The 24,673-nt window shown below is 57.7% G+C and overlaps 1 protein-coding gene across 1 annotated transcript; it reads right to left on the bottom strand.

Moving 5' to 3' along the window:
* Nucleotides 1-721: 721 nt before the first annotated feature.
* On the bottom strand, nt 722-21,666 carry PLCB2 (phospholipase C beta 2). The gene is made up of 31 exons (XM_059704922.1): nt 21,276-21,666; nt 18,442-18,519; nt 17,820-17,888; nt 17,133-17,273; nt 16,919-16,998; nt 16,783-16,836; nt 16,602-16,677; nt 13,189-13,289; nt 12,869-13,035; nt 12,632-12,778; nt 12,308-12,465; nt 11,930-12,012; nt 11,626-11,710; nt 10,968-11,118; nt 10,690-10,817; nt 10,475-10,571; nt 9,629-9,713; nt 9,384-9,508; nt 8,659-8,813; nt 7,959-8,123; nt 7,250-7,349; nt 6,635-6,739; nt 6,358-6,452; nt 6,144-6,219; nt 5,506-5,731; nt 5,259-5,424; nt 5,068-5,144; nt 4,856-4,951; nt 4,344-4,401; nt 3,628-3,714; nt 722-3,270 (listed from the first exon to the last, which is right to left on the bottom strand). Exons 1-31 carry the CDS (start codon nt 21,357-21,359, stop codon nt 3,067-3,069), a joined length of 3,519 nt encoding a protein of 1,172 aa, XP_059560905.1. The 5' UTR covers nt 21,360-21,666; the 3' UTR covers nt 722-3,066.
* Between the last annotated feature and the right edge of the window lie 3,007 nt (nt 21,667-24,673).

The following is a 24,673-nucleotide window of genomic DNA, read 5'->3' as shown; positions in this document are numbered from 1 at the left end:
GAGGGAATTGCTTTCTTTCCTTCTTTCTCTGTTTTCAGGGTCAGGGGAGAGGGCACCTCTGGAATTTGCGTGTGGCAGACCACCCACACCCAGGCAGTGTTGCCCCCAGATGGAGGAGAGAAGCAGCAGGAACATGGACTGGGTCCTAAAGAGTCAGGCCCCTCTCCCCTGAGCCTCCCTGAGACAACTCTGTCTCATTTATGTCCCTGTGGAGCGTGGAGGGGGGGACAGTTCCGTGGAAGAAGAGGAGCTGAGGCAGGTCCCCTTCAGGGCTTCATCCTGGCCTGTCCGAGGTCCATGCTGGCTGCTCTTTGGCTCCCTTTCCCCCAGCTGGCCTTGCCAAGCAGGCCTGACCTGTGTGTGTGTGTGTGTGTGTGTGTGTGTGGCGGGGCGGGGGGGGGGGGGGGCCATGGCGGCCAGGTCTCTGGCCCTGGAGCCTTTACTCTGACTTCCCTCCTGTGGGCTCAATATGTTCTGAACAGAAAAGAAATAGCAAAGCTGAAAAAAAGGCTGAGACTTCGCTGCAGAGCACAGAGGCACCAAGAGCCCGAATTAGAAGCTGTCGCTTAGGGAGCTGAAGGCTGACAGGAGATAGAGCCGAGGCAGGCAGGGGGCAGGAGGGGCTCCACACTCCCCTCCCCTCCCACCCGCTGATCCTCTCCCCCTGCAGGCCCCAGGCTGGCAAAAGGACTCCCTAGCAGAGGCGGCTCAGGTCTGCAGTCTGTCACTGTCTGCCGCTGCCCCCCCCCCTCCCCCCAATCCTGCTTCTTTCCTCAAGTGTCACCAACCCCCTCACCCTGTCACGTTGCACCAGCTCAGCAGGGTTGGGCCTGGTGGCACAAGGCTGGAAGATCTAAAGAGCTTGAAGGCTGTGGGGGTGCAGGGGGCTGGTGAGTCAACAGGGGACTCTGGCAACTGAATCAGCATTGGGATTGGGAAGTGGGTAGGGACCCTTCAAAGAGTGAACTGAGGCATGACAAGTGGACAGGGAACCTTGCCCCAGCCCCATAGATACACATCAGGAATGGAACCCAGGTGCCCTTCACCTGCCCAGTGCCCGAGGGAGGGCAACTCTTCCTCTGCACATCCCCTGATGCCAGAAATTAATTCATCTCCGAGGCCCAGAGACTGGCATTTCCCCGGGGGCACCTGGCCCTTTTCTAAGAGAACAGAGGCAGGAAGGTGGTACTGGGTGTGCAGAGGCCCCTCCAGGAGGCAGGGTTGTGTTTCCTTCCCCATTCCTGGGCTTCCTGGGGCCCAGAGACTCTGCCAGGCCTGGCTCAGAGGCGGGGGAAACAGCCCTCCTCCCCCTGCGCAGTCATTGGCACAACAAGGGGGATGGTGCCCCGTGGGCTCTATTTGGCGCCGGCTCTGGCTTCTGCCCCATGCCTGGGTCAGTGAGTTCCTCTAGGCCTGGGTGCTACCCTGGGCTGGAGGGCAGCTGGGCAGCTGACTGCCCAGCTGGAGGACTGAAGACAGGGCACTGCCCTTGGCTGTATCAATGAGCAGGCCTTTAGCCTCACCCTGCGGCCAGGGACTGCTGGGATCCCAGAGGGATGGGGTGGGGGTGGGGGGGAGTCCTGTTCATTCTCCAAAGGCACAGGTGCTCACAGCTATTGGCATTTGCTATAACCCTCTGATAAGAAAACAACCTCTTCCCAGAATCAACCCCACCCTGCCTCTCCCAAACCAGTGTCTCCTCCCATTTGGATTTGGGACGGTGCCATAGGTGCAGTGAGTGGCTGCCCACAAGCCCCTCCGCAGCAAGTGCTGGGTGAACCCTAACTACCCCAGCGGCCTGAGGAGCTGACCCCTGTAAGGTGGCCTGAAGGTTTGCAACTTCCAAGAGGGTGGGGGCACCTTTGTATAGGCTCTTCTGCTCCAGCCCTGAGGGTGGAGACAAGGAAGGGCCACATCTGGGTGAGGGTGGCGAAGAGGGGTGACATCATTTTCCAGTGGCTGTGGCAGCAGGGTCGACAGAAAGGGAAGTGAATCCTCTTCAAGCCTAGAGGCAGGGCCATTCTGCTGGGCTCTGGAGGACACCTTTCCCCCGGGTTCCACTCCCCAGGGTTTTCCCCGCCTGCTTCATTTCAGGGCTTTCTCCTCCTTCCGCCCCATTTCTCAGCTGTAGAACAGAGGCCAGGCTTAGGCAGGAAATATTGGGACAGAGTTCTTTTGTAGGAATAAAAAAATGAGAAAAATAAATAAACCTCATAAAGTTAGAAGAGAAAACAAATGTGACCAATCAGGAAGCCTGGATTGGAGTACATGTTAGGAAATATACCCGCCAAGCCTAGGAAAAGGGGTGAGCCGGGCTCTGGATGGGAACGTGCTCAAAAGGCCATCCTTTTCCTCTCGCCACCAGCCACAGCCCCAGCTGCCTCTGGGGCGGAGAGCCAGACAGCTGAGGCAGCGTTTTCATGTCAGCCTCCCCCCACCCCACCCCTCAGGCAGGAAGCCAGGGAAGGGACCTCAGCCTGGAATCCTAGGGGTAGCAGGCCCCAGGGAGCTTGGAGGTAGTGCCAGGCTCTGAATCAGGGAGCAGACAATGAGGCCAATTCAGGGCAGGCCCGCCCGCGATGGGCCGAGAAGCCTGGGTGAGCTGCCAGCCTTACGGCAGAACAGGTCCTGCTTGAATTACAGGTGCTGAGTGGAGGTTCCAGGAGGCCAGGCCTAACCTTCCAGGTGAGGAAACTGACTCCAGAGTGGGCGCCACTAGCTGCACCCTAGGAAACGCAGGGTGAGGCCAGGACCCCATTCCCTGCCTCTCAGTCCATATTCTTTTGCCCTCAACAAATAGATGACACTAATTCAAGGAGAAGGAGCAGGAGCAGGAAGGCAGTTGAGAGAGGACCTCTGGGCCTCAGACGAGCCCCTGCCCTGATGGCATCCCTGCCTCCTCCTCTAGCCTGGCTGTTGAGGAGACGGCTCCAGAGTCCAGGGGAACCCCAGCTTCCCACAGCCCCCGAGCACTGGGGCTGCTGGGGCCTTTCTTCCTGGGGGGATGGAGCCCCGCCCAACAGAAGAGGGAATGTCCTTGCAGAATGTCCCCGCTGGATGGGGGTATCAGAGGCAGCTCTCCTGGGTGTCCGCATTAACTGTAAGTGAGTCCTGTTCACACAGCTCCCGGGATGCCTCACAGGACCTCTCGGGCTTGTCCTCAGCCTCAGCAGGGAAGTAGGCCCTGAGGCAGGTCCTCACCGACTCCTTCACCTCAGTCTCCAGGCCCTTCATCCTGGCCTCGTACTCTGCCAGCACCTCCTGTTGCAACTGTGGGGACAGCAAGCACCACCAGCTGGCTCAGGAGGGGCCACCTGCCCACTCTCCCGCCCTTGGACAATGGAACAAGGAGATACCCAGTCTTTGCCAAGCTCCCAGGAGATGGAGGTGGGAAGTGGGCATAGTGGAGCCCATCAGGGAGCCTCTCAGGAGAGGGGGTGCCAAACAAGCAAAGAGACCTGCAGAGCCGCCTCATGTAAAAGGGCTCTAGGGCCCCAATGGAACCCACTGGTGAGGGGTGAGTCCCCGCCTCCTGAACTCCTGACTGGACGCTCCCTGGAGCAGGGTCTCTTTACACCCTGGGGCCGGGCCAACTCTGTTGGGGGCCAGGGTGGCGGTTCCTGTCACCTGCTTTTCCAGCTCCCGGATCTGCTCCAGGCAGGCCGCCTGCTTCTCCTCCAGCTTTTCCTGGTGCCTCTCCAGGCTCTCTGTCATCTGATGGGAGTGAGAGGCAGGAATCAGGGCAGCTCAGACAGGCCATCTGGCTTGGCATCCAGCTGTGATCCCAGTTAACCAGCCATAAAACTTAGGGTAAAGTCCTTTGTCTTTTTAATTTGTAAAATGAGGATAATAGTACCTGTCTCACTGGATTATTATGAAGGTTTACATGGCAAGGTTCATGTCAAGCACCTGGTTTAGTGTCTGGCATAAGGGCAGGACTCAGTAGCTGGTAGTTCTGCTACTTTTGCTAATCCCCAGGCGAGCTTTCAGACCATTCCCAGAAGGCGTTTCCTTTCTCTTCGGACTCCTCCTCCTCCTCCCTCTCACCCACCCACCCCAATTCCACACTCCCTGGCCAGCTGGCTCATATCCTTTCCAGACAGGGCGGCTGACAGAAGCCTGCAGGCTAGTACCCCAATCTCCACAGAAAGACCAGAACCTCAGGCTGGCCTAGGGGGTCTCCTCCCCCTGCACTGCCTCCTGCCTTCCCTAGCTGCATGGGCCACTCTGGACAGTATATCCCCTAAGGGCAAAGTAAGACCCATTTTCTCTCTGAGGGAGAGCGTGTGTGTGTGTGTGTGTGTGTGTGTGTGTGTGTGTGTGAAGGACACAGTGTTACACACCTGGTTGATGGCCTGTACCACCTCCTGGATGTGGGAGTTGTTAATCTCTTTCTTCAACCTGTTGGGGTGATCAGAGTTTCAGAGGGCAGGAGGCCCCTGGGAAGAGCTGGGTGAGATGAAGACTCCTCAGGGTATAGACCAAACAAGGACTATGCAGTAGGGGCAGGAAGCAGCCAGAGGGGTGACATGGGGATCCAAGGAGGGTTTGAGGGCCCACTGGAAGTCCTGGGGGACCCTCTGAAGGAACGTGCACTGTCCTTCAAGGTGTGCCGAGGTTTCCCCTCCCTCCGGATTTTCCCTTAAATTCTCCTCTCTGGTCAAGCAGTGTTGGCACCTGTGTTTTGCCCAAGGAGGTCACTCTAATCGGAGGTGACAGAAGTAAGATTAACTTTCAAGAGCCATGGAACAGGCACATGGCTAGGAAGCGAGTCAGGATCCTCGGGAGGGAGGCCCCTGCCCCCCTGGAGTGGCTCCCGCTCAGCACTGGGCCTGGGCCTCTCTTCCCCGCTCACCGCTCCTGGGCCATCTTGTCAGCGGTGACCTTCACCATGGCCTGGATCCGCTCCAGCCTCTTGGCCTCCAGCTTCTTCTTCATCTCTTTGGTGTCGCTGTAGAGAGACAGGCATCGGGGAGATGTTGGGGTGCGGGGCCGAGCCGGATGTTTTGTGGGGGCCTGAGCCCTCCTGGGAGGTGAGAGTCAGGCTTGGGAGGGAGGCAGGCATACCTCTCTGAGGTCTCCTTGAGGGTCTTAAGCTCTGCGGCCTGTTTCTCTCTGGCCAGCTCCATCATCTTGGCGATTTGCTGCAGGGAGAGGAAGGAGGGGGTTAGCAAACGGGCTTCGCGGGGAGCCCTCGGTCGTGCAGAGGGTGTGGGTTTGGTCGGGTTGCAGCTCTCTCCCCTCCCCCGCCCTGGCACCTCGGCCAAGTGCTGCTCCTTGCGCTTCAGGACGCACTCGCACTGCTCCTCGCGCTGCTGCCGCAGCTCCAGCTCCAGCCGGTCCCGCAGCTCCCGCACGCGCGGGTCCGCGCCCTCGGGGCCCTCGCCCGCCACGGCCCCGGCCGGCTCCTCCCCGGGCTGGGTCCTGCGGAGGCCGCGTGGGAGCAGATCTGAGCCCCGGGCCGCCCGCACCCGCACGGAGGGCAGGCGCCGCCACGGCCCTTACCTTTTCTTGCGGGAGCCCTTGCCCGGGCCCAGCCTGCGGCCGCCGCTGCCGCCCCCCGCGCCTGGCGGCCCCAGCCCGGCCAGCTGCGCCGCGCCCCGCGTCAGCGCCTCCTCCCAGCGCCGCGCGCCGCGCCGCTCCAGCTCCCGCAGCTCCTTCTCGTGCCGCCGCTGCAGCTTCGCGACGCCCTTCAGTTCCCGCAGCTCCTCCAGACTGGCGGTGCGCGGCTCTGCGGGGAGCCGGGTGAGGCGTCCGGCCGCCCGGGAGCCCCCGCCTTTCCCACGAGACCCGCACGTCCCCCCAGCGGGTCCTCAAGGCCATCAGCAGGCCTCGCCCACAGCTTCTTTCCGGCCCCTCCCTGCCCCCCCGCCCGGGCCCAGCTGCTGCAGGAGCCACAGGATGGGCTGACAGGTGTCCTGGGGTCCCCGGGCTCAGCTCGGCTCCTCCCCGCCCCCTGGGGGTGCCAGCGTGGCCCCCCGCGGTGCACTTTCTCAGCGCTGAGGCCTCAGACACCCCGTTCCCTTCCTCGGTGAAAGTCTTAGTTTTGTACAGATCTGCCGCCCCGCTGGGAGGCGCCTGCAGATGCAGCCGGAGAAGGCAGGACCCCTCCCCGCAGGTGGGAGGACCCCCGCAGTGCATACCTGCTGACCCATTGCTGGTCGAGGCGGGTGCCCCGTTCACCTGGCTGGCAAGTGGGCTCCCGGGGGAGAAGGGCTTCTGTGTAGGGAGAGCAGGTTAGGAAGACGGCTCCAACAGCCCTCTCTCCCCAGCCCTGGACTCCGCGCCTCCCTCCCCTTCCCGCAGAGGGCAAAGCTGCTGGGGACCCCGGCCGGCCGTGGACCCAGACACACAGACCTCAGGCAGACCTCCCATGGCTTCCTTGAGCTTCACAGACTTCTTATCATGGGCATTGAAGAACTTGATGGGATTGGCGAGGGCCACAGTGAGATCTGGGTGCACAGGGGCGTCACAGGCCTGGTATAGAGAGTACCCGGGAGCCCCCCCCCCCACCTCCCCCGGCCCTCACCTACCCCCAGGATACCCTGTCCTGCCCCCCTCTGGAGGCTGGCTTGAGGAAGGGCGAGCGGAAATGGACAGCCCTAGGCTCCCAGCACTCTGTGGGCCGCCTAACCTGCCCAGGTGTCAGGTACATAGTCTTTCATCTCCAGGAGGACGAAGAGCGCAGGCATGGTGAGGGGCATGTTGCTCTCACTGCGCAGGCACAGGTGGTGGTATCCTGTGGGCGTGACAGAGGGGCCGTGAGCAGAGCCCATTGCCGCCCAGCACTGTACGCCAGCAGCCCAGCACTCAAGGCTTCTGGTTTCAGAGTCAGAGAGGCCAGGGTCCAAGTCCTGGCTGTGTGACCTTGGGAAGGTTGCTTTAAATCTCTGAGCCCTCCTCGTCCGTGAAATAAGGATAACGGTATCTACCTCCTGAGGTTAGCAGGATTACGTGAGAATATAAGACTTTAAAGCATTTTAAGTGCCCAATAGATGTCAGCTACTTGGGAGACTGCCCCAGTGGTTTCAGAAAATGACAGACATTCTGTTAGATGGCCGGAGCCCCGCCTCTGTCCGTCTCCTGCAGAGGTGCTGTTCCTGCTGCACTCCTGAGGGCTGATGGCGTGAAGGGCTTAGGTAAAGTTCAGGGCCACCTCCCTGAAGCTGCCCACCCTCTGGACGGGCTCCTGCTGCTGGCCTTGGTCTCAGACCTGCAGGGGACAGTGAAGAAGGGCCCCGACCCTTACCAGAGTTCAGGGCATTGATGGGGATGATGCGGTGTCCGAGAAACTTGCTGCCTTCCTCCATCACAGCCACCCTGAGGGAGGCCAGCTCAGGCATCAAGATCTGGGGAGAGTTCGGGACAGGACACGCTGGGGAGGAGAGGGTGGCCAAGTTGACCCCCTCCCTAGTTTGAGAAGTCCAGGGCCAGTGTGAGAACATAGCAGGTGTGACCAGGTGTGGTGAGGACAGAGGGCACACTCTGGGCCACGCACATAGACATCCCCACAGCTCATGTCCTGGCCGGTCCACTCAGGGGAGTAGGGCTGGACATGCAGCCACGGCTCTGGGGGTCCTGGTGCAGACAACTGTGACAGCTTTATCACAAGTATCCAGTGGGGCAAAAGGCCCCCTTGTGACCCCATGGGACCTTGCACCCTGGTCTGGGAGTTCATATTTCTGCCTCTGATCCTAACATGAACACCCACACAGGCACACACATACACATGTACACATATGCACAAACACACACAACCTGCGCACCAAGTATATTTCTGTAAACTTGGTTTTTTGGACTCTTGAAATTCAGGAGGGCAGAAAGTGAGGGGTGGGGAGAGGAGGAGGATCAAGGAACTCCCTCTATGTATTTTCTCTTTTCTATAAGTAGAGGCCAAGAATTAGGGACGGCCCTTACCCTGCCCAGACCCCAGCCCCTGCCCTGCCCTAGCCCTCCACCTTCTCAAACACAAAGGGCTCCTCATTCCAGACGGGATTGATGGAGTTGGCAGTGGGGGACAGCTTGGTGCGATAGCGCCTCTTGGGGTCCCCAGGAAGGCCAAACAGCTCCACTTCCACATAGGTGCGCACACTGCGTTCTGACAGGAACTGCCCCGAGATTACCTGGAGGTGGGAGCCGGTGGGAGACCAGCATCAGCTCCCCCACCCAGCCATTCCCCAGCAACCTGGGCCTCTAGCTTCTCTGGCTGAAGCATCCATTCTTGGGAACCGTGAAGAGTGCCACCCAGCTCTGGCCACGGACCAGAGGCTGTGTGGCTCAAGGTTACAGCTCAGCTCTGGTGATGAGGGTGTTTCCAGCATTCAGGACGGGGTGTGGGCCTCCCCACTTCCCCTCCCAGGCAAGGAAGGAATAGGGCTCTCTCCCAGGGCCTGGGCTCCTACACCCCCACTTTGCCCACTCTTCTCCCCTCCCCCATCCCAGCCTCAGTCTTTCCCCTTGGTTTCCATGGGGACCAAGAGGCAGCCTCCAGGGCTGAGGAGGAGGCAGTTTCCAAGGCAACTTGCTACTGCAGGAGCTGGCTGGGGCTGAAGTTTGCAGGATATCAGAGAGGGGGTTGGGCGTGGAGGAGTGGGGCTTCTGTGTCTTTCTCCTCAAGACGCCAGCCCTCCCAGCCACTTGCCCACCTCAGGGCCTTGCCTTAATGGAAAGGGTGGTGGCTACCACCACGTCGATGCCATCCACCGAGAATGGGTTGAACTGCTTGTCTGGCCGACGCATGAACTCATGCTTGAGGAGGTAGCCGCTCTGCCCATTGAACTCAAATAGTGCCATGTTCTGCTGCATGGGCAGATCTGGTGGGACAGGGTACTTGTGAGGAAGGTCCGACCTCTATTTCCATGTTCCCAGCCTTCCTCCCGGCTTGTGAACGGGGAGGTTGAACGACCATGGCATGAGGATTTCTTAGGGTGTCTCTTCCCTCAGGAAGGGCCCACAGCCTGGAATCATCAGGACCAAAGCCACAGCCAGACCGCAGGCTCACAGTGGGAGTGGAGGCCAGTGGAGCAGGTGTTCCCACAGACCCACTCAGAGAGCAGCCAGCAGCCATGCCGGCTCCTGGCATCTTCACACACACACTCATACACATGTGCAGTCATATAGGCATGAGCTAACGCATTTCTACCCCGAAACACGCACACAAGGGACCAGGGATCCACAGGAGCTGCCCAGAGGTTACCTGGAGGTAGGAGCCCGTGCTGACTCCTCTGGTGCACATTTATAGTCCGGGCCCCCGTCCAAGAAAGGGAGAGGACCTAACAAATACTTGAACATCCGGTCTGTTCTAAAGACCACCCCCAGGAACAGGAACGGGGTGAAGGTGGGAAGGGCAAGGGAAGGGGCTTAAGGGCCTGAGAATGCCTCACCCATTGTCTGGAAGTTGAGGGCAACCATCTGGCAGCCAGCATTCCAGAACATCTGGGGCATGTAATTGGAGGAGTCCATGCGGGTGCCCTTGGGGTAAATGCGGCTCATCTGGCGCTTGTTGTAGCTGCTCCAGAGTATAGGAGGCCAGCCTGAGGCTGCACCGGAGTACCCAACAGCCCCCCTTGGAGCCCTTCCCCATCCCTCCTCCCAACCAGGACTCTGGCTCCTGAGGCCTCAAGGATACTCCACAAACTGCACTGCGGCCTTGGAGAGCAAGTCATAAGCCTTGAGCTCCGTGAAGGAGGAGATGACATAACTTCGGTTCTTCTCTGTGGCGGAGTAAGAAAAGGGAGGGTCTATGTCAGGCTGAGGTACTCCCTCCGACCCCGCCCCTTCGGTGCAGCTGCCTCCAGCAGAGATGCATCTAACCCAGCGTGTCCACTGAGGCTTGAGGGTTGGGGGGGGGGGGGCGGTACACGCCATGGGGCACAGGTAGGGGTGCAGCCTGTGAGTTCAGGGGTGAGGAAACAAGGTTACAGAGGTATACACTTTGCACAAGTGTACACAGAAAGAGGTGATCATGTTGGGGACACGCACAGAGGCGGAGTGGAAGGCACCGTTGTGTGTCCGGGGAAGATAAATAACGGTGTGCACAAAAAGGGAAGGCTGCAAGGAGTAGGGTGCACTGGCTGGCTGCTCTGCCTTCCAGCCCTCCCTCCCCCGGAGTTCTTATGCCCTGGGGATGGGCTTCTGGGCTTAGGGGCCACAGAACCTGCAGGAAGCCGCAGGAGCCCCAGGCCAGCCCCGCTGAGGTGGCCTGTCATAAACGGCCGGCCTGCCACTGACATACTCCAGAGCGTTCTGCACGGTGCCAGACCCCCGGAACTGTGCTGGGAAGTGGAGCCACTGCCACTTAAGCCCTGGCCTGACTCCTCTGATGCGTATTTATAGACAGGGCCCCGGGCCAAGGAAGGCGAGGACCCCTTCCTCTTACCCCCGCCCATCGAAGTGCCTGGTGTCAGACACACTTCCTGAGGGCCTCCTGAATCTAGCCGAGCCTCCAGCTTACCGCCACCCCGTGCGAACTTACGGGCAGAGCACTCAAAGGAGGTGAACTTGGTGGGCTGGATGTAGTTGACTAGGCTGGACATCTCCTCGTAAGCTGTCGCCTCCAGGCCCGCTGTGCCCTAGGGAAGCGAGAGGAGAGTGGAGAGTAGGAGCCCAGAGCCCAGGGACATGGCCCCATGTCCCCCGAGGACGCTCCAGCGGAGATGGCAGAAGGGCCTCCGGGCTGTCTCCACACACCTCATCCGACTGCATCTTCTTCATCTCTTCTTCATCCAGGTTTCCCGACTCCTCCTCCTCTTCTTCTCCCACCTCCTCCTCCTCCTCCTCCTCCTCCTCCAGCTCAGCCCTTTCCTCACCAGCCAACACTGCCACACACAACTCCATCAGCTCTGGGGGCGGGGGGCGACCCCCACACCAGGCTGGCTCTCCAGCGTGTCCCCTCCAGGCCCAGCCCCTCTCTCCCATTCCAGATCCTCACACCCACCGCTACCCCCACTGCTCCGGGGCTGACTCACCTGTGTCCCCACCCACAGGGGCACTGGGTGGGCAGCTGCCCTCAGCCTCCCCACTGGGGGATGCTGGGACTGAAAACTGGTTCTTCTTGTTCTTAATGAGGATCTTGCCACGGAGATCCTCAGGGCTGGGCAGGGGGCTGCCTGGTTTCAGCTGTGGGAGAGGAGAGTTTCAGCAGCCTCGGTTCCTTCATACAGAGCTCTCACTGCTCCACTGCCCTGCCCACTGCGCAGCCTGGCCTCTCTCTCACCACTGCCCGGGTGCCAAACTGCTGCCTGGCCCGACTCTGCCCTGTTCCTCAGACAGGTTCTCTCTCGCCTGTTCTGTCTGCTAGCACCCCTTTCCCCACTCTCACCAACACAAACACAGCATCACTCTTAGGTTTCAGCTTAGCCATCGCTTTCTCCAGGAGGCCTTCCCCGAACCCCCAGACCAGTTCAGGACTCCCCAAGGACTCCCAGAGCAGCCACCGGCTGGCATGGCCAGGTTCCTGTCTTTCTCCCCACCAGACGGTAAGCAGTGTGAGGGCTGGGACTGCGCCTTTGCCACTAGCATACCCCCCAAGCCCCGCACAGTGCCTGACACGGGGTTAACCTGGCCCCACCGTGCCCCCGGTCCCCCGCCACCAGCCCCAGGTGTCCCACAGAGAAGTCCACTCGCCGGAAACTTTTCCAGGGGCTCGGTGAGCAGCATGTCACCAAACATCGCCCGGCAGTACTCAGCCATCTTGGCCTGTTGGCGGGGCCTGAGGGAGCAGAAGCGGGGAGGGTTCAGCAGCCACCCTCCTCTTGGCCATCCTCCTGGGCCCCTGATCTGGGTCATCAGGAGCACAAGAGGTGGGGGTGGCAGGGACACAGGCAGGAGGGCCTGGGTCTCGAGGAAATTGTGTGGAAGGCATGGGTAGAGGCCGGGCGGAAGATGGGGACAGAGTAGAGAATGAGGCTGAATGGGCCTGGGTACTCACGAGTCCACGTGGTTTTCAAATGACAGTATAACAGGATAGGGGGAGGTCTTAAAGGCACTTTCTGCAATCGCTTCAATTGCTTCCTGAAAGAGAGAGGACTCCTTAGGAGCGAGGCCCGCGCTCCAGGCTTCCCCTCCCCCATCCGCACCCTTCCCCTCTCCCGTTTTCACACACACACACACACACACACACACACACACACACGTAAATCCGGAAGACCACTGTTGGCCCCCTGTCTCCTCTGATCTCCTCTAGTCCACATGCTGGTCTGAGGCCCCCAGCCATTCCTCCTGCTTCAGGTCCCCACACCCAGAAAGCTTGGGGACCGGGGCCCTTCCCTAGTGCCTCTACCACCAGCCTCCACACTCGGAGTCTCACCTTGAAGTAGATGTCTGTGGTCATGGTGAAGCCATGGGTGATAATGGGCTCCTCATCGGGGAGCTTCCCCTTCCAGCAGTCCAGCTCCACACAGCGGCAGCCCGCCAGCAGTACCTGGCGGTACATCTCCGCAGAGGAGAGGCCCGAGAACTGGCCGGCTGAGGCAGAGCAAGCGGGGGCAGGGGCTTCACTCAAGGGCTCTCCCCACCCCACTCTGCCATGGTCTGTACTGTTGGCAGTCCATGGGCAACCCCGCGAGGAATTCAGGGAACAGGAGCAGCCCCCATAGAAGGAGAAGTCAGTAGTGAGGAGGCCAGGGCCCACCTGTCAGGTAGGTGTTGTGCGAGGAGTTGATAAAGTAATGATTGAGTGGCTGGGTCATGTCCTGGTGAACCAGCAGCTTGTCCTGGACCAGCACGCTGTTCTCCGGCCCACAGAGAAACCACACCATGCCCTGGGGTGACAGCTGGCCTGGGGGCGCAGAGGATAACTATCAGGGCCACAGCCCAGGGGTCAGAGCAGGACAAGCCCACAGGGGTGAGGGCTTCCATCGGTCCTCACCCCTCTGCACGTTGATGCCACTGGGCTCATACTTGTCGATGAGGCCCTGCACCTGGTCAGGCCGCGCTGGCGGGAACAGTAATGTGTTGAGGCGAGGGTCCCTCTGTTTCTGGTTGATGAATTTGGTCAAGTGCTCCTTGGTCATGTAGGGTTTGGCCTTGGCATGGCTGCAGGCCAAAGAGAAGAGCACAGGTCTCCATCCTCTAGGCTGGGGGCTCAGGCAGGCCCTTTGTCCAGCAAAGCCTCTTAATTGTCAGCATAGCAGGGAGGAATTTTAGCCACACCCTTTCCCCATGCCCAGCCCAATCCAAGAAGCTCACTGGGAAGTGAAGATCTCGTCTATTTCCGGCCGAGGGCAGAGGTTCATGAGGAAACTCTTGTAGACAGATTGTGGGAAGTCCTCAGGATTGATGGTGTCATTCTGGGGAGATAGAGTCACCTGTCACTTCTGCCTCACCTTCTCAGCACGAAGAACCACAGACTAGGCCTGGCCCTGCACTAGGGGCCCGATCCAAAGGAGGGCTCAGGCAGACAGAGGGGCATTAAGGACATGCTGAGCCCCACTTTTCTTTTTTCTTTTCTAACTTAAATTCTTCATTGTTTAAAGTATTACACGAGTCTCCTTTGTCCCCCATGGACCTCTTCCCGGCTGTCCCCCCTCCCCCCCAGCCCTGTCTATGTCCATTGGTTTTGCTCATCTGCATACATACAAGTTCTTTGGTTGATCTCTTACCCCACCCCCCACCCCCACCTTCCCTCATAGGTTGGACAGTCTATTTGATGCTTCTCTGTCTCTGGTTCTATTTTTGTTCATCAGTTTATGTTGTTCATTCTATTCCACAAATGAGTGAGATCATGGGATATTTATCCTTCTCTGACTGGCTTATTTCACTTAGCATAATGCTCTCCAGTTCCATCCATGCTGTTGCAAATGGTAAGAACTCCTTCTTTTTTACAGCAGCATAGTATTCCATTGTGTAGATGTACCACAGTTTTCTAATCCACTCATCTGCTGATGGGCACTTAGGCTGTTTCCAAATCTTAGCTATGGTGAATTGTGAGCACCCACTTTTCAAGGCCCTGGTTGCTGAGCAAAGAGCATGCTTAGCTGGTTCGCTTTGCCCTTGAATTTGGACACTGGGTGGTCTCTTGCCTGGGGCAGGATTAGAAGAAAGAATGACCAGAATGAGGAGGAAAAAAGGTCTGAAGTAAGTGGTGCTGCTTGCCAGAGTAGTGGGCTAGGTGTTGTTTTTTTTAAGTGGAGAACAAATTTTCAAAAAGAAGCAATTTGACTATAAAGAATGCAGCTAACAACAGAGCCCCCAAATGCATAATGTAAAAACAGACAGGCCTGGCTGGCATGGCTCAGTAGTTGAGTATCGACCTATGAACCAGAAGGTTGCAGTTTGATTCCTGGTCGCGGCACATGGTTGTGGGCTCCATCCCAAGTGGAGGGCATGCGGGAAGCATCTAATCAGTGATTCTCTCTCATGATCGATGTTTCTGTCTCTCTCTCCTCTACCTTACTCTCTGAAATCAGTAAAAATATTCTAAAAATATAAATAAAAACTGACAGAATTAAAGAGAAAATTAGACAAGTCAACAATAAATAGTTGAAGACACCAAAAAGCACAAGAACAAGAAAAGATAAATTGGACTTCATGAAAATTAAGAACTTTTGTGCTTTGAAGGACACCATCAAAAAGGTGAAAAGACAAGCCACCGAATGGGAGAGAACACAGGGTGCGGCAAAAGTAGGTTTACAGTTGTGAGTACACTAAGGTTTATTCTTATATTCTTACTTATTAATTATTTGATTGTTTTCCATAAGAACAACTGTGACCTACTTTTGCCCCACCCTGTATTTGCAAATCAGATACCCACGAAGCAACAGCTCAGCGGTAAAAAGGCAAATGACCTAATTGAAAGATGGGCAATAGATTTGAATAGATAATTCTCCAAAGAAGATATTCAAACAACTAATAAACACATGGAAAGATGCGCAATACCATTAGTCAGGGAAATGCAAATCAAAACCACAATGAGATATCATTTCACTCCTACTAGGATGACTAAAATTAAAGAAAAAAAGATACGTGTTGGTGAGGATGTGGAGAAATTAGAACCCTCACGCTATGCTGGTGGGACTGTAAAATGGTGTGATCACTTGGAAACCAGTTGGCAGTTCCTCAAAATGTTAAGTAGAGTTACCATATGATCTAATAATTCCACTGCTCGGTATATATATATATATATATATATATATATATATAATCTCCAAGAGAATTGCAAACATATGTCCAGACAAACATGTGTACATGAGTGTTCATAGCAACTTTATTCATAATAGCCAAAAAGTGGAAACTATTCAAATGTCCATCAATTGATGCATAGATAAGCAAAATGTGATATATCCATACAATGGACTGCTACTCGGCCATATAAAGGAATGAAGCATTGATACATGCCACACCATGGATGAACCTTGGAAACATGCTAAGTGAATAAAGCCTGACATCAAAGATCACATGTTGTATAATTCCATTTACACGAAATGTCCAAAATGGGCAAATCTATAGAAATAGAAACAGAAAGTAGACTAGCGCCAGCCAGGGATTCTGTGCCTTTGCATCCCATCCCAGAAACACCCATCCTCTGTCCTCCAGGGTCACACTGGAAGGCCAACATGAGTTTGGAGCAGGAGAGCGAGAACAGATTTCCCGAAGATTGGCTCTTGGACCCATCAGCTTCAAGCAAAGATGGACCAGTGGCCCCTATTGACACAAGCAGAGCTGACAAATCAGGACTTAGCCAAGGTGGGAGCTCAGGGGGCGGGAAGAAAGGAGAGTGGTGTGTACTGACCGCAGTATGCCATGCTGGCTGTAGGGCCCTCAGCGGGAGCCCATTCCCCCCTCTCTCCCACCCCAAGCTGGCATCCCCTGGGGCTGACTGCACCCAGGGGTCACCAGCCCCATAAAGCTGTGACTGTGGGGGAAGTATCCTCTTGAGACTCCTGGGGACAAGTGATCAGTGAGGTTTTAGTTTAATTACAATGTTCCAAATTCTTAGCAGGAGAAAAGACTCCATGGGGTGCAAGTGGTGCCCTGTGCAAAGGCGTGGCCAAGGGGGAAGAGGGGGCTGAGACCCACTCTGTCAGCCAGGCATGAACCCTGGCTCAGCCCTGCATCTGCCCATGATATACCTTATGGGTGTATTACATAATACACCTGCATACAACTTGTAATTACACATTACTTAACTAAAAAGAAAGGGAAAACATTTTTCTGTGTTGAGCTAAAGTCTGTGTCCTGGCAGCTTAAACCCTTTACACAGGGTGTGTGATTCTGTGCCTCTCCCACACCCTGCAGAACTGGTCCCTGCCTGCTGCACCTTTCAGATCCCTGCAGACCGCCTCCTGTCCCTGCTGACCTTCTCTGGCTCCTCTGGCTGCAAACATTCATCTCCACTCCCACCCCACCCCTGCCCCCACTGCCACCCAGCGGGAGGAGACTAACCTGCTCAAACTTGGAGCATCCCCCCCCCCTTGCCTGGTTCTGTCTTTGTGTATCAGAACCAGCGCTTCTAGAGTTAGCTGGCTTTGGGGCTGTTTGCTGGGACTGTGCTATCATTCTCACCCTCTCCAACGCCCACCAGGCCTGGCCAAGTTGCCTCCTGGTCAGAGCCAGCTCAGGGGACAAGGAGAACAGTGGGGTGGGGAGGGGGAACCACTCACTTTGCCTTTGGGGAGGTGGCAGGCACTGAGGGCGGCTTCTACCCGCTTTCGGTCCGCAGGAAACATCTGGAAAATACTAAAGGAGCAGAGGAAAGCATGAGACAAAGAGAGGAGTCACGCCTGGAGAGGGAAGGCTGTGGAGAGCTGGGTGGAAGTGCGGGGAGGGAACGGGGAGACTCACTTCTTCACAGGGATCTTCCCTTCAGGGGTGAGCTGCATCTTGAGCTTCGCCAGGCTGGTGGGCAGAAAGCAGCCTGTCAGGCCCTGGGCTGGCACACTCAGCGCCCCCCTCGAAGGCCAGCCAGGCAGGCACTTACATCTTGTCCAGGAAGGTGGTGCGGGGGGCGTTGGCCGTCAGCGGGTGCTTCACCAGCGCCAGTATATCCTCAGCCCAGTCCTGCAGGACCCCAGAGCACAGCAGTCAGGCCCCTGACCTCAAAGGTGGCCACGCCACCCCCCGGCCCAGGCCTGTCTCTCAGGAAGTCCAGGCCACGCCCGTGCCGAGCCCCAGGCCCCGTGACCCCAGTGCACCTTGCCCACATTCTCCTTGTAGGAGACGAAGTTGTGGAAGGTGAGGTCCACCATGTCCGGGCCAGACACCACAGTGAGTGTCTTCAGCAGGAAGTTGTTGTCAGGAAAGTCCAGGTTGAAGACCTCCCGGAGCTTCTGGCTCTGCAGCAAAGGGGGCACGGTGAGGGTCGCCCCTGCCCTCGGTGGCGCTGCTGCCCCTCCCCCTCGGCCACTGGGGTAGGATCCCAGTCCCATCCTAGGAGCCACCGGCCCCAGCATCCTCCTATCCCCGCCTTCAGGGCCTGGGGCCGGGAGGGAGAAACCCACCAGAGAGCTGAACCCAGGCCCTGGGGTCTGGGAGTCCTGCTTATTTTGTTTGCCATTTTTTCATTTGAATCTAGATTCTTAGCTCTCAGGGAATCCTGCTCCCCCAACCCCTTCCTCCAATCTTTCTATGAGCATTAAGCAAATATAGGCAAACCAGTCAGGGAGTTGGGGGCGGGGGGGGGGGGGAAGCCACACCCAAGACAGCCTGGGTGATTTGGGGGCAAGGGCTGGCCTTGAGACAGGAGCAGCCATGCCCCTTGCTTGGCTCAGGGGGAGGCCAGTTGCCCAGCCCAGGGACCTCTCCTCACACCCAGGGCTCCTGCCCCAGCCCCGCGGAGCCGGTGACCATGCTGAGCCTGCGCTGCTACTGGGCCCACCTACCTTGGGAATCTTGGCAAACTTCCCAAAGCGGGTGTCCCGGATGCTGGTGATATCCAGAAACTCCATCTCCTGGGGGGCCCAGGGGGAAAAGAAGGGAGGTGGACATAGAGCAGGGAGGAGGGAGCTTCCACACCCCTTCACATCCCGGCCAACCGCCCCCCCTAGATGCTAAGACTGTGGGGCTGCCCTTCTGTCCATTCCTTCCCTGGCCGCTCGAGTTACTCAGGACCCGGTAGCCCGCAGTCTCGCCTCCTCCATCCTGGACTCTCCTCAGGTTCTCCCTCCCTCCTTTCTGCCTGGGTGCTGAGGCCGTCCCTGATCTCTCTGAGCCCTCACGTTCACCTGGAACCCCAGGCAGAGAACCAGCCTGCAGTAGCAGCTTTTCCCTTCTCTCTCTCTCTCTTTCCAGCTAAGGCCGGAGCATCTAGGCTGAAGGCAGCCGTGGCTGGAGGGACCGCATCCCCCGCAAAGCAAATAGCCCCCCCTCACAGGAGATCCCCGCCCCCGAGCCACCGGCGGGGTCATCCTACACTCCCAGCATGCACCTCCCACCCCCTGGCCCGAGGCCGCTTTGGCTCCATGGAACAGCAGGAGCTCAGGGCGCCAGGAGGGGCTGCCTCACCTTGCTCTGATATGTCCAGTGTAAGTGGTAGCCCTTGGGGTCCACACGGAGGATGACCGGGGAGGCTAATGTTGTTTCCTGTGGAGAGAGGGGCAGCGCCCTGCTCTGAGGCTTCAGGCCGAGCTTCCCTGGCCCACACCAGGCGTTTCCATCTCCCTAGGAGGTGGCTGTCCCGGGAACCTGCAGGCATTTCCCTCGTCCCGCGGAGCTAAAGGCTGGGCATAAGCCTCCAAAGCTCTGCACCGGGGGAGGAAAGGGGCAGAGGATTGGAGGTGGTATTTCTGGGAGAAAAGAGGGCTTCCCTCTCTAAGCCCCAAAGAGAGGCTCTCCCTCTAGACCCCAAACAGGGTCTCGGCCCCCACCTCATCCTGTTCGTAAGGGCCACAGCTCAAAGTGTAGAGTATCTCTCCTGAGCGTCCACACCACCTCCAGGGCTGCTCAACAGTGAGAGCCGAGAACCCAACTCCCACACCGGCACCCAAGGCCCTACACCAGTGGTTCTCAACCTTCCTAATGCCGCCACCCTTTAGTACAGTTCCTCATGTTGTGGTGACCCCCACTCTCATTGTTACAAATTGAACACAATTAAAGCATAGTGATTAATCACAAAAACAATATGTAATTATATATGTGTTTTCTGATGGTCTTAGGCGACCCCTGTGAAAGGGTCGTTCGACCCCCGAAGGGGTTGCGACCCACAGGTTGAGAACCGCTGCCCCACTTTGATACCCCTTTCTCACCTCCCTCCCTGCACCCCACCCCTGGCTGGACTTGGAGGAGGAGCAGGAAACCCAGCCAGAGGCCTGCAGACCACCTCAAACCATTCCTAGCGGGAGGAGGGCAGAAGATGTCATTCTAAATCAGTGATGGCGAACCTTTTGAGCTTGGCGTGTCAGCATTTGAAAAACCCTAACTTAACTCTGGTGCCGTGTCACATATAGAAATTTGTTTATATTTGCAACCATAGTAAAACAAAGATGCATATTTTTGATATTTATTTTATATATTTAAATGCTATTTAACAAAGAAAAATCAACCAAAAAAATGAGTTCGCATGTCACCTCTGACACGTGTGTCATAGGTTCGCCATCACTGTTCTAAATAAAGGTTGGAGCTCTTCACGATAACTGTTTCTGAAAGAAGACTTGGCTTTGTGAGGAAAAATGACCATAGAGTTGTGTTCCCCGAGAGCAAATGGATTGTCTGTGGCTGCCTGAGTTTCCTTCCACGGCCGGGGGAGAGCTTCTCCCAGCAAATGCATTGTAAAGGGGCATGGGAGACAACATGCCGTTGGGAGTTCATTACATCCTGTACGCTGTGCTTATGCAACACGGCACGGCAGACCCAAGCCACCTGCCAGCTGGGCTGAATAGTCTGAGAGCAGAGCCCTGGCCATAGGTCTATGTGCCTGCGGCTGGGCGTGGGCGGTGCCTGCTGTAGAAATCAGGATTGAGGGCCCTGCAGTGCTCCGCCTGGGGGCGGGGAGGGGGCAGCCACGCACCCAGGTGCTGGCTTGCAGGGAAGGACACAGAGCATGCCCCCACCCCGAATGACCCTCTGCCCAGCCGGGTTTCGCACACTTCCCAGAGGAACCGAGAAAGGCCACTTCGCTTTTCATTCTGAGCCACTTCCCTCATTCCACAGGCTCCTGGGACATGCCACCGCCATGCCACAGCTACCACACACCCCTAGGGATGCAGAAAGCATCTGGCCATGGCCTCCTCTCCACAGTCATGAAAATCAGATTACTCAGCCCAGCCCAGCCCTGAAAGGCCGAGAGCCCAGGCTACCTTAATTCACAGACCCAGAGCCCCTCACCCCACCTGTGAGGAGGACTAGCCAGCCCTAAGGACCTCTCTTCCACCCCCTACACCCTCCCCCAGCCTTCATGTTCCCTTCCTGGGACCAGCCCCACTGCCTCTCACACAGGGCCAGCCCAGCAGCCTCCCCTCCCTGCTCTCTTCACCTGCCCCAGAGAATCCCTGGCCCCGGGGGTCTGGGAGGACCAGAGGCTGGAGGCAGGCCCCAGTTTGGGAAGGAGCAGACACCGTGGAGACACACTGCAGGGCACAGCAGCGCCTTCCCCTTCCCCTGCAGACAGGCAGGCGGCAGGGAGCCGGGTGAGCAGCCTGCAGAAGCAGAAGTCAATCCATTCCTTCCGGGGTCCCTGGGACCAGAAGCCTCCAGTTCTTACTTGGGGTGCAGGGGCCTTTAGGGGCTGCCCCACAGCCGCTTTGGGGAGAGCAGGGCTTTCTCGGGCTAGAGAGAGGGACAGGGACAGGGACAGGGACGGGGACGGGGACGGGGACGGGGACGGGGACGGGGACGGGGACAGGGACGGGGACGGGGACGGGGACGGGGACGGGGACAGGGACAGGGACAGGGACAGGGACAGGGACGGGGCGGGTGGGGAGGGGCGAACAATCCTAATGGGCAAGAGGGGGGCATCTGCGCTGGGAGCAGGCCCTGGTTCACCACTGCTTCTGGCCCTGCCTCAGCTCTGGGGCACTTTCCTCCCACTCAGCCGAGACGGGAGCAGCGCACCCTGGGGCGATGGGGAAAGACCCACCCTGACCGGAGAACCGTCCTCCCAGGCAGCCCATCAGCTTCTCACATCCAGACACAGAGCCCTAGCCCCGCAGCCCCGGAACTTGTTTGGGGCACACACCCTCACCCCCAGGTTTGTTTATCCAGGCAGTTGCGTCTGCTGCCTGGCCAAGCCACACAGGCGCCTGAGTCCTGACAGACATAAACCTACCCACCACCCTGGCAAAGCACCTCGCAGCCCCGCCTGCTGCCCGTGTCCCAGCGGCCCACAGCCCTGCCCCACTCACGTCGTCCCATTTGATGAAGCGCTCCCCGTGGCTCAGATAGGCCTTCACTTGCGGGGGCAGCAGGACAGGGTTGAGCAGAGACATGGTTCCAAGTGTTCCTCTTTGGAGAAGCTGGACACGGCAGAGGCCGGCAGCAGGAGGGCGGGCAGGAGGAGAGCCAAGCTGGGCTCACATGGCACCCGCCCGGAGCTGGTCCGGAAGTCTGGGTGCTCCTCCGGCCCACGGTGGCAGTGGCTGGGTGCAGAGCTGAGTGCTTCGGACAGAGGCCCCGCTGCCTTTTAAATCAGCCTCCTCCTGCCTGTCTGCAGTGGGGGGCTGTGGTTACTGCTCCTGCCCTGGGAGGCCGGCTCCCCTCCTCAAAGCCCCCGCCCTCACCCTGTGCCTCAGCACTTCCTGCTCAGGGCTTCCTTCTCGCTGCTGTTCAGGGTGCAGTCAGGAGGTCTGGTCCGCTTGGAGCCGGGGCCTCCCGGTCCCAGAAGCAGTTCCTACTCCCCTAGATGCGGCCGGGGGCTGGAGAAGGAATAATGTGGGGCCAGCTGGGGATACTGTTGCGCAGGCAAGGACTGAGGGGAGGAAGCAAGGAGGTGACCAGGGAAGGGACTTCCACAGAGGTGGGGTCCAAAGCACAAGGGTTTCTCGCAGAGCCTGAGGAGCGGGGACCACCCTGCAAGTGGGAGTTGAGGGAGGGGCAGGGCCCAGCTGGGACTGAGCATTTTTGAATAAGCAAAGTTTGTTGAATACCCAGCTCCTCTTTCTCAACGCTTCCTCCCCATGAAAATGAGGTGCAAGTGAGGCAATCACACACCTCACCCCCCACACGTGACTCTTCCCTCTTGGACGTCTAGGCCTGGCTGACACCTGGACGCCCTGCTGACCAGCCACCCTCACACACAGCCAGTTGAGCCACCTTGGCCACCAGACTTCACGAGGCTCTCCTGCCAGGCCCCCTCCTCTGACCTGTGCCAGAGCCTGGGTGAGAACACTTGAGGCGGGAGGCTGCTCGCAGAGGCCGCGGCTCTGGTCACTTGCTCTGGGTGCCTGCAGGGCCTCTGCACTGCCCCAGCCCAGGGAGCTCAGTCCCGGCCCAGCTCAGCCAGCCCACTTCCTCTTGCTTAATCTGATCTGCTTATCACCCTTGCTAATTCAACTGGGGGAGCGGGGAGCTCTGCCCAGGACTTCCTTCCCTCTCAGGGCCGGGTTTTCTGCCGCAGGTTCTGCCATGAGCCTTTGTGTCAGCCCCTGACGACTGTGAGATCCTCAGGCCCTAGAACTGTCTCTGCTGGCCAGTCTGGGCCAGGGCAGGGGGGTGGGAGCTAAGGGGACTCCCAGCACTAAAATAACCTCTAGGAGAGCAATTCCAAGACTTGGGATGGAGCCTGGAGCAAGCAAGGCCCGACAGCCTGTGGAAGCAGCGTGGGAATCCTCCAGCTTCTTTGCCCTTTGCCCTCATCCTCCCACCCCTCCCTCCAAACCCTGCGGTCCCCCTTCTCTCCTTCCCCATCCCTCTAGCCAAGGGCCCCTCTGGTGTCCCTGTAGTTTTGGTTCCCTCCTGGGATCAGGTTCCCTGTTTGTCTGTTTGAATAGATTTTGCAAGGGAAATCCCAGCCCCTTCTCAAAGCCCCTGCACCTGTCACCTGCAGCCACCTCTGGCCCTGCACCCACGTCCCTCCCTCTTATCTGCCCTGCAGCCATCAGCCTTCTCGCCACTTTGGGCCTGGAAAGACAATCCCTTCTCTCTCCCTTGGGGCGTGGGGGGAGAGGTAGCAGGGGAGAGACAGGTTTGGGGGTGCCACAGGAAAGCAGGGAGTTCAGGGTATTTTACTCTGATCCTTCCACTCTCTGGCTCTGAAGAGTGAGGCTATGGATCCACAGGATAAATCCTCACCCGTCTTTACCCAGTGATGGCACTGCCTGGAGTAAGTTCTTGAGAACCCCACTGTAGCTTCCGCGGGGCCTGTATTTTCCTTTCCATATCCTGCAAAGCAGCCCTTAGAATGCAGGGAATTCACGCAGTGAGGGAAGCTGGGAAACCCTTCATCAAAGGGCTTTTTTCTTTTAAAAATACACTGAGGTTTTTAAAACATGTGTATTGACAAAGAAAACCACTGTATAAATAATGGTAGAATGGCTATGGAGAAAGCAGGAGGTCACGCAAATACCCAGCTTGGGAAATGTGCTCCTGGCCGGAGCTGAGCAGAGGGCCCCAGGCAATCTGCCAATCTCTCCCCGCTCTCCCCCTTCCAGAGCAGAAGGTGGAAGGGCGACGATGCCCCCTACTGGGCACACTGAAAAGCTCGTGCCTCCTGGGGAAAGGCCGGGGATCAAGGGAGGGCAGATCCTGAGTGAAGTCGCTGGAAGGTCTGTGTCAGCTGTGATGGTGGAGGCACCTACACTGGAGAGTTTGCACCTGTGAGCTCCGGGCCACACAAGTCACTGGGAACTTACAGTCAGCACATCGCTGCCTCCCGGGGAGACGGTGGCGGCCCAAAGCCTCGGAGGCAGGACCCGAATCCATTGGCTCACTTGGCAGCTTGTGTGAGGACCCTGTGCCTGTGCTTGGGTTTCCCGATCTGCTCATCAGAGAAGTTTAGTGGTGGAAGCTGAACTCAGATCTTCCGGTGACCCGGTTACCAGCCAACAAGAGAGTCAGATTAGGTGGGTTTCTTAAGCTGATGCCGTGACTTCCCTCATGGAGCAGTTGGGGTTCAGGAGCCCTGAGGCCTGTTGTGCCTCTTGGGCCAATGGCTAGCTTCGTTTTGGAATGCGGAAGGCTGCTGTGACATCCTCTGGGGTCTGTTCCTCAGTCTGACACATGAGCCAAATTCACTCCTCTATGAACCCAGTCACTCACCAGCTGGTTTATCTTGTGATACTTAACCTTCCTGACCTTCCTGTGCATCAACATTCGGACCTGTAAAATGGAAATATCTATGTTTCAAGGAATGTTGTAAGAAGAAAATACTATAATGAATATAAAGCACTCAATACAATGCCTACACGTGAGCTTAGTAGTGGTAGTAGTAGCAGCAGCCACTGACAGGAGCAACGCAATTTCTTATTACGTCCTCCTCAGTATATATGCCTCTCTTTCCATAACAAATATCTTCACTGACTTGCTCTTAATTTGTGCCCCCCCCCCACCGCCCCCAGCAGTCTGTGTGGGTCAGGGGCTGGACCCACCTTCCCAGGGCAGGCCGAGTTAGGGGTGCTCCTGGTTGTAGACTTGAAGCAGGCTGTTCCCCAGATGACCAGAATTCAAGAAGTTGAGTGCCAGCTTCCCACCACCACAGCCCCCACAGCTGATGAGGTAGAGTGAACAGCAGGAGCTGTCCATCAGTCTGTCTGTTTATGTCCAGCTGTGGCTCCAGATCCAGCCACCCTCTACACACAGAGCTGAG

The sequence above is a fragment of the Myotis daubentonii genome, chromosome 1, assembly GCF_963259705.1.
Source record: "Myotis daubentonii chromosome 1, mMyoDau2.1, whole genome shotgun sequence".
NCBI lineage: Eukaryota > Metazoa > Chordata > Mammalia > Chiroptera > Vespertilionidae > Myotis > Myotis daubentonii.
This window is presented reverse-complemented; position numbering and strand designations above follow the sequence as displayed.